The following is a 12,265-nucleotide window of genomic DNA, read 5'->3' as shown; positions in this document are numbered from 1 at the left end:
ACGTGGATTGTACGGAGGAGCACATCACAATCCGATTGCCCAATCTCCTGTAGATCTAGCTGACTGAATACAGATACATTAGGTAGGTCATCATAGTTTTGTTAGATGGAAAGTCGATTATAAGCTGTGTGGCGATCTTTAAACTACAATCGGATTGTACAACCTCTTGCAGATCTATGTAGCACAGGGGCCGTCCTGATTGGATATAAATTAATGAGGTAGGTTGTCACAGTTCCGGTAGAAGTGGATTGTGCAGTGTGTGGTGATGTGATTGTACAATCTCCTGTAGATCGATATAAAAAAGGGCTCAGTGGATTGGGTGTGGACGGATCAGATGTCCTCATTGTACGTGTTTGGTGATTAAAGGATTGTGCTGACCCCCCACACATTACAATCTGATCATACAGGTGATGGGATGTATATAGGGGGGGGGGGGGGTCGGTAGGTGATGTAATGTATATAGGGGGGTCAGTGGTATGTATATGGGGGGGGGGGGGTCAGTAGGTGATGGAATGTATATAGGGGGTCGGTAGGATGTATATAGGGGGGTCAGTAGGTGATGGGATGTGTATAAGGGGGGGGTCGGTAGGTGATGTATATAAGGGATAAGGGGGGGGGGGGTCGGTAGGTGATGGGATGTGTATAGGGGGGGTCGGTAGGATGTATATGGGGGGGGTCAGTAGGTGATGTATATAAGGGATAAGGGGGGGGGGTCGGTAGGTGATGGGATGTATATAGGGGGGGTCGCTAGGATGTATATAGGGGGGGTCAGTAGGTGATGTATATAAGGGATAAGGGGGGGGTCGGTAGGTGATGTATATAAGGGATAAGGGGGGTCAGTAGGTGATGTATATAAGGGATAAGGGGGGTCAGTAGGTGATGTATATAAGGGATAAGGGGGGGGGGTCGGTAGGTGATGTATATAAGGGATAAGGGGGGGGTCGGTAGGTGATGGGATGTATATAGGGGGGGTCGGTAGGTGATGGGATGTGTATAAGGGGGGGGGGGTCGGTAGGTGATGGGATGTGTATAAGGGGGGGGGGGGTCGGTAGGTGATGTATATAAGGGATAAGGGGGGGGGTCAGTAGGTGATGGGATGTGTATAAGGGGGGGGGGGTCGGTAGGTGATGGGATGTGTATAGGGGGGGGTCGGTAGGTGATGGGATGTGTATAAGGGGGGGGTCGGTAGGTGATGGGATGTGTATAAGGGGGGGTCAGTGGGATGTATATAGGGGGGGGGTCAGTGGGATGTATATAGGGGGAGGGTCGGTAGGTGGTTGGATGCATATAGGGGGGGTCAGTAGGTGATGGGATGTGTATAAGGGGGGGGGGGGGTCGGTAGGTGATGGGATGTGTATAAGGGGGGGGGTCGGTAGGTGATGGGATGTGTATAAGGGGGGGGTCGGTAGGTGATGGGATGTGTATAAGGGGGGGGGGGGGGGTCGGTAGGTGATAGGATGTATATAAGGGGGGGTCAGTGGGATGTATATAGGGGGGGGGTCAGTGGGATGTATATAAGGGGGGTCAGTGGGATGTATATAGGGGGAGGGTCGGTAGGTGGTTGGATGCATATAGGGGGGGTCAGTAGGTGATGGGATGTATATAGGGGGAAGGGGGGGGGGGGGGTCAGTAGGTAGGTGATGTATACATGGTGGAAGTAGGTGATGTATATATTAGGGAGGAGGTAGGTGGTGATGTATATATGGGATTGGCATAGGTAGGTGATGTATATATTAGGGAGGAGGAGGAGGTAGGTGGTGATGTATATATGGGATTGGCATAGGTAGGTGATGTATCTATAGATGGGGGAGGGTAGGCGATGTATCTATAGATGGGGGGAGGGTAGATGATGTATCTATAGATGGGGGGAGGGTAGATGATGTATATATGGGGGAGGGGGAGGTAGGTGACAGGATTGGGGGAGGGGGTCGGTAGGTACCCGATCTCACACACACACAGAGAGAGGAAGGGAGGGATGGATGACTCACCCCAGCACCACCAGCTCTCCATACTTGACGGTTTCCTTGTTGAGGGCTCCGTGCTCCTCCTGGGTCGGGGAAAACATGGAGCTGGCTGGTCCCCCCCGGTCCTCCTTCTCCGGTCCCCTCCACAGCCGCTAGGACATCCCCTCCCCCACCCGCCGGCCCTCCCGGCCTCAGCCCCGGTCCAGTCGGTGGCGCAGTTCTCCCTCCGCGCTCTCGCTTTCTCTCTCTCTCCTTCCCGGGGTCCCGCTCTCCGTCCGTGCGCGCCCCCGGCGCCTCCCCTCAGATACAGGCAGCAGCTCGCGCTGAGCGGCCGGAGATGCAGCTTCCACCCCCCTCCCCTTCAGAAGGCCGCCAATGACTCTCCAGACCCAGCTCCTTCCTCCTCCCCCTCCAGACAACAAATGGAACCCCGCTGCTCTCCAAGTGCCGTGGCAACAGAACACCGGATTAGCCCCGGGGGGAGGGGGCGGAGCTTACGCGAACGGCGCCTCCTTTAGCGCCGCCCAGACCGGCTCTTCTACTCGCCCTGGGAACTCCGACACGTTATTCGGTGATCTCCGTTCACCCGGGAACATCGTGTCAGCTGTACGGGACGGGAAGGCGGACTACCTCCGAACAGGTCCCCCCTCCGGAGCGGTGCGGAGTGGTACAGTCCATACTGTTATGTAAACATAGAGTAAAATGGGATGGAAGATCTTAAAGAGACATTTCTATTTTTATCTGGACCTTTTTTTATGTTTTGCCCTTTGCACCTGTGTGTTGTGGGGTGATTCCAGGCTTTGTGTGTAAATCTATCCCCCCAGGAGGAGCAGGCTTCTACGGCTCATTGAGGCCCCGCTCACACTGCGATAAAAATCGCCTTTCCAGAGCGCAAGAAAAAAAGCGCATTAAATTCGCCCACTTCAAATCCTATATAACTGTTTTCTTTACTGAGCTGCGTTTTAAAAAGTCCTGCATGCTTCATTATTGATTGGTTTAAATTAATGCAACGCAGAAAACGCGCACAAGATTCGCTGCGTTTTCCAATCATACGGTGTCCATGCGATCTGCTGCAGGTGCCAACCTTATCTTGGCGACACCCCAAAATCAATTGCGAAAAGGCAGTGTGATTTCCAGAATTGCATTGGGTGCAATTCAGGATTCTGCGCCATTTTGGTGTAGATGCAATGTGATTTCAGCCATGAAAAACAGTATGGCTGAAATCGCACCGCACAGACTTCGCATATGACGTGCACAGGAACGCGGTGCGATTCCTGTGCGGATCACATGTGGTGTTTTCCACGCACCAATGTGAACCTAGGCTGAAACTGCAACGCATCTGCACCAAAATGGCACTGCGCCTGAATCGCATCACATGAGGGAGAACACCCAGGCAATGCGATTCTGGCAATTGCACTGCATTTTGCAATCTGTCTCGGGGTGTCATTAAGATAACGCAGATCGTATAGATGCTGTGCAATTGCTTTGGAGTGTGATGCAAGCAGACGCAGCGAATCTTGTGCGTTCCCAGAATCGCATTACTGGGAACCAGGGCTTAAAATGTATGGATGAAATCACACCGCACAGACATCGCATGTGATGTGAAAAGGAATGCGGTGCGCAGACCTTTTTTTCTCAGAAAATAGGTGCAGGAACTCAACCAGAGCTGTTGCTTGTAAACACAGAAGCCAGACTTCTGTGTTTACAAGTGATTGTAGTGAGCAGGCACCAAAGGGTCTGAGCCAGAGGTAGTGGAACTGAGTTCTCCCTGAAAAAAAGCCCTGGCGGTGCGATTCCTGTGCGAATCACGTACAGTGTTTTCCAAAGCACATTATTGTGATTGATATTTAAAATAAATAATTATATACAAACATGTCATACTTACCTTCTCTGTGCAAGGGTTTTGTACAGAGGGGCCCCCGATCCTCCTGGCCCCCCCTCTTCATTGAATGCCCCCCACAGAGAGCCGCTTTCCCTGGGGGGACCCATTGGGGCGCGTTTCCAAGTCCTTCTGTTGTGTCCATTGACAGACAGCAGGACTCTGTCCCGCCCCCGTGTCACTGGATTTGATTGACAGCAGTGGCAACCAATGGCTCCTGCTGCTATCAATCTGTCCAATGAGGACCCAAGACAGCGGCTGGAGCTGCTGGGCTCGTTCTTGTCGCTGGAACAATAATCGGGTTCAGGTAAGAAAAGGGGGGGCTCTGGGGGGGGGGGGGGGGACTGCAGCACAGAAGGTTTTTCACCCTAATGCATAGAATGAAAAACCACAGCCCCTTTAAGAACACCCCTTTAAAACTCACTGCGTCTATGTTTTTCATGCATTTTTTGAGTTACACATTCATGTTTTACAGGTACATACCAGCAGTTAGAAAACCAGAAAAAAACACCAACAAACTGCATTAAAATGCATGCATTAAAATTGCATACTGCATTTTTAAGCACATGAGTATGAACTTAAAAAATCCTAGCGGGAAAACTGTTCGTCTGTATGCAATTTCAACGCACACAAAAAAATGTGCATGCTCGGAATCAAGTTCGGCGCATGCTCAGAAGCATAGGACTAAGGCTGCATTCACACCTGAACGCGGCGTATTTTACTGCGATTTGCCGCGACAAATTGCGGCGTTTTGTCCCGTGATTTGCCGCGACAAACGCGGTAAAATACGCAGCGGTAACATACACAGGAGGGGTGATCAACATTGTCGGCTATGGCCGAACGCCGAAAGCCGCCTGAAAAAAAGGTCCGGGACTTGTTTTGAGCTTCAGGCGTTTCGGCGTTCGGCGTGGAGATGTGAACCATCTCCATAGCCGAAAATGTAAAATCACCCCTCCAGCGTATTGCAGGCTGCAATAGCGGCAGGCGTCTGGCGTGAAAACGCCTAGGTGTGAATGCACCCTTAAAGGGAAAGTAAACCCATCGGTTTAACAGTTTCAAAAAACAGTTACATTTCCGGCATGCCGGGATTGCTAACTGTCACATTGGTTGTGCTCTCAACCAAACTGTCAAACCATCCAATGGCTGGTGTCATAACTGATCACATGTGCAGCACCATGGCAGTTGAAGATTAAACATAGGCCAAGATGGCAGCTTCCTTAGCTGAAAATGATAGGTGGGTTTACTTACACTTTAATTTTCTCGGCTCGTAGTAGTGTTGTGCGTCACCGCGTTCTTGGCAGTGTGACCGTGTGTATGCAAGGCAGGCTTGAGAGGAATTCCGTCGGGAAGAAAAAACTTTTTTTTTCGCCGGGAAAACCGATGGTGTGTTCGGGCATTATGCCACGTACACACGACCGTTATTCGGGTTGTAAAAAATTTTGTTTTTTTTTAATGTCATTAAAAAAGGCCGTGTGTGGGCTCCAGAGCATTTTTCACGATGTAAAAAATGGGAATTAAAAATTTCGAACATGCTCTAATTTTTCACGTAGTTTTTAACATGGTTTTTTTACATCGTAAAAAACGGTCGTGTGTGGGCTTTAACGACGTGAAAAAACCCGCGCATGCTCAGAAGCAAGTTATGAGACGGGAGCGTTCGTTCTGGTAAAACTAGCGTTCGTAATGGAGTAAGCACATTCATCACGCTGTAACAGAATGAAAAGCGCAAATCGTCTTTTACTAACACGGCATCAGCAAAAGCAGCCCAAAGGGTTTCGCCATCCGCATGGAACTTCCCCTTTATAGTGCCGTCGTACGTGTTGTACGTCACCGCTCTTTGCTAGAGCATTTTTTTTTTCACGATCGTGTGTGGGAAAGGCTGTTTTAATGATCAGGTTGAAAAAAACGTCGTTTTTTCTAGACCCTTAAAAACATAGGGCCAGATCTACGAAGCAGTTACGCTGGCGTATCTATTGATGTGCCACGTAACTGCTAGGTTGCTCCGGCGTATCTTTGTTTTGTATCCACAAAACAAGATACGACTGAATGTGGGCTAGATCCGACTGGCATTCGTCTTAGTACGCCGTCGGATCTAAGGTGCATATTTACGCTGGCCGCTAGGTGGCGCTTCTGTCGATTTACGCGTCAAGTATGCAAATTAGCTGGATAAGCGAATCCACAAACGTACGTCCGGCCGGCGCATTTTTTAACGTCGTTTCCGTAAGGCTTTTTTTGGCGTAAAGTTACCCCTGCTATATGAAGCGTACTCAATGTTAAGTATGGACGTCGTTCCCGCGTCAAATTTTGAAAACTTTACGTCGTTTGCGTAAGTCGTTCGCGAATAGGGCTTTGCGTAGAATTACGTTCACGTCGAAATGCATTGGCTTGTTGCGGGTTAATTTGGAGCATGCGCACTGGGATAACCCCACGGACGGCGAATGCGCCGTTCAAAAAAAACGTCATTTACGTCGGGTCAAGACGTATTAACATAAAACACGCCCCCATCTCATCCATTTGAATTGCGCGCCCTTACGCCGACAAAATTTCACTACGCCGCCGAAACTTACGGCGCAAATTCTTTCAGGATACAGAAAATACGCTGTAAGTTACGGCGGCGTAGTGTATCAGAGATACGCTACGCCGGACGGAAAGATGCGCCAGGGTACGTGGATCTGGCCCACATTTTTTTGCAACCCGAAAAACGTGTGTACGCGGCATTAGTGTCTTGGCCAGGATTTTTTTTTTTTTACTTGGTGACAGGGTCTCTTTATTCTAAACAATTTTTTCCCTTTAGATATAAACAGGTTAAACACGACTGCGTCAGGTAAGTCACAACCATCCCTGCGTGCGATGCAAAAGCTGATCCTATCGGGCAAGCGCTTTTTTTAAGACACAAATTCATTACTATCATTAACCGACGGCCTTATCTGTGTCAGGCGGAGGATCTAACAATGCATTTCTGGAAGACCTATAATTAAAACATGCTGAGTTAAAAAAAAAATCACATCTGCAGATTATGTAACAAACAGACCTGAGTAAACAGCTTGTCCTTTTTTCGCGCTGTATATTCCTATTAGGAGTTGACATTTGGATGATATTAATAATGATGCCACAAAAATGAAGTATATGCACGAGAGATGGGTCCACTTATTTAAAGAAGAACTCTTCGCCCCCCGAATACTGCATTGAAATGAATTGCTCCAATTCACATGCATGTACAGCACCTTGGTGACAATGGGGAAGCAGATGCTCATTTGGAAGATGGTATTCATGGTGATCTGTGGAGACCCCTCCCTGTGTTTGCTGTTGTGTCTACCTTTTAGTTAATGAGATAAAGACCACCCCTAGAGAACAGCAGGGGCTGAATGACTAGGTGCAATCTGTTATGTAGATCACAGGCTCCTGTGACCTCTTAACCTTTGCTAATAACAGTGGGAAAGGAAGAAATAGGGGCAGCGCTAATTAAGCAGCTTAAATAGAGGAAGATCATATCCCCTAACCTCTATTTGCTATTCCCAGTCTATAAGAGGTAAAAGTCTTGTCAAGAAGATGTCCCTACCACAGGTGTGATTTTTTCCACCAGTTTATTTCGCAACCAAGGATCAGTGGTCTTTGTAGGGGAGACCATAAACAGGCTGATGTTTTTCCCATACAGAGTGATGCTGCATTATTGTGCCAGGATCAGTGCTACCCTAAGGGCAAGGTCAGATTCATCATTAGGGACAATAGTCATATGCCTATAGGCTGCAAAAACAAAGAGGCAGCTTCTTATGCCGCGTACAGGCGACCGTTTTTCATGATGAGAAAGGCCTCTTTCACACTGGGCTGATCACTAATGCCTCGTTTCCACTGAGCGGTACGGTTCGGTACGGTACGCTTTTTTGGGTGTTTCCATTATGAAAGCGTGCCATAAAAGCGAACCGTACCGGACCATTCTGGGTCCTGCTTCAGATGTGGGGCCATAGAGAATGGAACGGTTCCATTAGGGCGGACCTACAAATACATCTCACTGATTGGTGGATGTGCTAGGCTTTTTTTCTAAACCTTGCATGGTCCCGGATGGTCCGATTTGCAGTGGAAATGCTCTGCAGAATAGACCGGACCATTCTAACCCGTTCCATTCTAAGCGACCCGAACCGATCCGCTCAGTGGAAACGAGGCATAATGATCCGCCCCGTGCACCTCTGCTTGCTCAGCAGGGATCACTCCGTTGATCCCCGCTGAGCCGGCGGATGACAGGGCGGTCCCTGCACACTGTGCAGGGACTGCCCTGTCTTTTCTCCGCTCTCCCCTATGGGGGGATCGGATGAACACGGACCGTATGTCCGTGTTCACCCGATCCGATCCGCCAGACAGAAGGAAAAGTAGGTTTTTCCTTCGTCACACTTTGGCGGGTCGGATGCCAGCGGGCATGTCACCGCTGACATCCGCGGCGCCATAGAGGAGCACCGAGCGCCCGTACAGGTCTGCAAAAAAAACCTGACACACGGCGCTCAGTGTGAAAGAGCCCAAAAATTTTATTTTTGAAATTGATCATTAAAAACGATCATGTGTAGGCTCCAGAGCATTTTTCTCGACGTGAAAAATGGGCATTAAAAATTTAGAACATGCTCTAATTTTTCTCGTCGTGTGTAGGCTTTAACGATGGGGAAAAAAAACTTGCATGCTCAGAAGCAAGTTATGAGATGGGAGCGCTCGTTCTGGTAAAACTAGCGTTTGTAATGGAGATGGTACATTCGTCACGCTGTAACAGACTGAAAAGCACGAAGGCTGAAAAGCGCAAATCGTCTCTCACCAAACTTTTAATAACACAAAATCAGCAAAAGCAGCCCAAAGGGTGGCGCCATCTGAATGGAAGTTCCCCTTTTATAGTGCCGTTGTACGTCACCGCGCTTTGCTCAAACATTTTTTTTTTCACGATCGTGTCGTGTGTATGCAAGGCAGGCTTGACAAGAATCACGTCGAGAAAAATGTTTTTTCCATGACATTAAAAATGGTCGTGTGTATGCGGCATGATAAACTTCATATCACATAAAATGGGATACAGTATTTGTACTTACCATAGAGGCTCATTTACACTTGCTACGACTTTAACTCACATTAAAGCACCTACCACTTCAGGCCATGTGTATTTTGCTACATGTCCTTGGTAAAAAAAACTCCCAATAAGTCACGATCAGGGATCAGGCTTGAAGACCAGTTGCTATAGCAATTGCGCAACTACCACCGACCAGCAGGATAGGTACACACAGGCAGTCACCCTGGTGGATGTCGAGGGCTCACCTGAAGTGCGGAGTCTAAGTACTAACCAGTGTTCACCAAAACTCCTGATGGTGGAGATGGATTTTGCTGCATGTTGGTACCAGATCGCGGTCCTCAGGATCGCCCCACCTGGAGGTGAGCAGGCCAGGGTCCAGTAGCAGATAAGCAGGTAAGGATCAAACAGGAGTGTAGTCAGTAAACAAGCAAAAGGTCAATAACGATTAATTGCAGGTTTGTATCAGGCAGAAGCGTAGTCAAGGAACAAGGGTTGATAATGAGTGGTATCAAAATATGGACAGCAGCAGGGAAGAGGAGAGCGAGATACTGGTTGAGAACACAATAATCTGGCAAACAGGAAGTACAAAGACATGGCTTGAATCAGGAAGTTTATGGAAGGAGCAAAGAGTACAAGGTTCAGCAGAAGTTAAGGCACAAGGCAGGGTTGTTTAATGAATCAGACAGGGTGCTGTCCAGCATCTCAGTGAGAAGAGTCATTGTTGGACACAGCAGAGGTCCCATGTTCAAGTCTGGGCCCTGACAAAACGTATATTGATTGGTTTGCATGAACGTTATAGCATTTACAAACTATGGTGTGTGTGTGTGTATATGTATATATATATATATATATATATATATATATATATACTGTATATACTGGAAATGATTATTTTTTCATTCTACTAATGGCAGCGATCAACGACTTATAATGAAACTGCATTAGTAGTGCTGCGGACAATCTGACACTAACTTACACTGAGTGGGAACTGACTAACTGCCACTGACATCACCAGTGACACTAATACCGTGATCAGTGATAATACTATATATGGTCACTGTACTAAAAAAATGGCTGGGAAGGAGTTAACATCCCAGGTAATGAGTGGGTTTAATGTGTATCTAACAATGTGTAATGTATGTAGTGTGTGCTGATTTTTACTAAAGACCTCTTTGCAGGGAGAAGAAACAGAGATCGTTTCCCTCTGTATAGAGCCCTGTGTTGCGTGCGCCGCGCCCTACTGCTTCACAGAACTTCCTATCTTCACAGCAAAATGTTAACAGTGTACAGTGCAGTCTCAAGCCAGTCTGTTAGTTTTGAGAAGGAAAGGGGGGGGGCAAGGCAGTGCCTTGTCATCTTAGAAGCGGCGGTGCGTCTATAGTGGGCGCAGGAACTCCGCCCCCTCTCTCCCCTGCGCCATCAGGTGTACAATACATAGAGATTCATGCAATGCTTGAATCTCTATGTATTGTCGCCGCTGCCGCCCACTATTCAGATGGCCGGCCCCCTGGTGAGTGCCAGCCATCTGAATAACAGCAATTTGTTGGTGTTTGGAAGTGTCTATCAGAGCCAGCGGCTCTGATAGGCTTTGCGATTACAGCCTGCTGGCTCTAAGCGGCTTCCAAATAGTTAACCAGGGGACGCAGGGGGTGTGCGTTCCCTGGTTAACACTGACACTCGTCTCAGCCAATCAGGTTCACCGGGTCTGGTTACCGGTAACCTGATTTGCTGAAGCGACATCAAGGCCGGGACTTGGGAGAAGACATCGAGGGAGCGTGGCTGACCTGAGAAAGGTAAGTGCTGGGGGACGGGGAAGCAATCTGGCGGCAATTGCTGGGCACAGTGGTGACAATTGCTAGGCACAGTGGTGACAATTTCTGGGCACAGTGGCACTTTTGATGGCACAGTGAGGCTGCAATTGATGTTTTTATTTTTTTTGTTTGTTTGCGCCCCCCAAAAATGTTGAGCACCAGCCGCCACTGCATCTTAGGCTACTAGGCTGTGTGTTCCTTTTGATGCACACAGTGTAAGGATACACAACTCTAGTTCCTGCATGCAAGGGTGACTCCATAGGTGACTCTGCAGGAGAAAGGAGCCACCCTGAAACAGGAAACCTGGGGCACCAGGCATGGCACCAACGAAAACTGGAACAAAGGCAAGCGATAAAAGATAAAGAAGCTGCATACTCAGTAAGTGATTCAATCATCTGATGAAAGTGCTTACATTTTTTTTAATTACCATCATAAAGACTAGAATCAAAGATTCAACTGACAACCAAGACGCACTATAGTTAAAATGCTGCAATCTGCAATCCCAATACTCCTCATGCCTTTAGACATAACAAAATCAATTTGAATTTGTTTTCCTGAATGGTCCCTCTTCCAATCATTAATTATTTCATTGTGGGCTGTCTTGTGCGTTTGCCAGTCATAAATGTTAAACTGCAGATTTTGGTCTCAAACAACAAAACACTTCTTCTTCTGCCATTGGCTTAAAAAAAAAATGTAGACGCAAATGTCAGATCCCTACATTACAGCTAAAATATTTAGAGAGATTGAAAATGGACCTTTTATATTTGGATAAGCTGTGGACTTACTAAACAGATAGAAGAATGGGATGCATTCAGGGAGGCAATACAAAGTAAACACTGTATCTCTGTACATGGGCTGAATCTGGAATGTCACAGTCTAACAATTGCATGAAGGATGCTATTTTCCGCTCACTTTCTGCTCCTTCTTCTAACAGTCTTAACAGAAAATTTGCCTTTACAGCAATACTAAATGTGCACAGCATTAATGGGAGATCATTGGCTAACTCCCCCAAAAACTGATTTAAAGCGGAGTTCCGACCACATTTTTTCCCTGCATAATTTACATGAACTCATGTCTCCAAATAAATCCCCTTTTGTGTACATGTTTTTTTAGAATGGAGTTACCTTAGATTTCCTCTTCCTGAGCGCTTCCATCTTCATTGTGGGCATGTGAAGTGCACTCAGGGTCTCTTCTGGGATATGGTGCTGCTGGCTACCCAGCAAGCAGCTCCCGATCTCACGCATGCACATTGTACGCAGAGCGTTGCGCTGACAGTATGTCTGGTCACAATGGGCCACAACAGAGGAAGGGCCCTGATGTCATAAAAATCAAGCCTGTCAGAATTTTTTTAAATGAGTTATATACCACTTTAATTGCTGGACTGAAGCAGGTATACATTGCTGTTTCTTCAGAGCCCTGCGCCATGACTGGCAGTTGCCGTGCGCATTCGTGCAGATGTGACGTCATGCGGATCCAGCCTGTCACACAATCAAAGTCCGCGGACCCAGAAGGAAGACGGACGAAGAAAAATGTGGCCTCCAGCGGGAACAACGAGGGCTTAGTTTGCAGGTACATT

The 12,265-nt window shown here is 47.8% G+C and overlaps 1 protein-coding gene across 2 annotated transcripts in view; it reads right to left on the bottom strand.

Annotated features, from left to right (window-relative positions):
• LOC120920855 (E3 ubiquitin-protein ligase pellino homolog 2) overlaps nucleotides 1–2,366 on the bottom strand; it is an 81,796-nt gene extending 79,430 nt beyond the window's left edge. Inside the window, exon 1 of one of the 2 annotated variants that reach the window (XM_040333204.1) lies at nucleotides 1,989–2,366. In XM_040333204.1, the coding sequence (XP_040189138.1) occupies nucleotides 1,989–2,065 (77 nt within the window). In that variant the 5' untranslated portion in view covers nucleotides 2,066–2,366. The remainder of the gene's footprint in view (nucleotides 1–1,988) is intronic. The other variant, XM_040333205.1, reaches the window with a different exon arrangement.
• Nucleotides 2,367–12,265: the final 9,899 nt, after the last annotated feature.

Source organism: Rana temporaria, chromosome 13, assembly GCF_905171775.1.
Source record: "Rana temporaria chromosome 13, aRanTem1.1, whole genome shotgun sequence".
NCBI classification, from domain to species: Eukaryota; Metazoa; Chordata; class Amphibia; order Anura; family Ranidae; genus Rana; species Rana temporaria.
The sequence above is the reverse complement of the archived record's forward strand: the minus strand, read 5'-3'. Positions and strand labels throughout refer to the sequence as shown.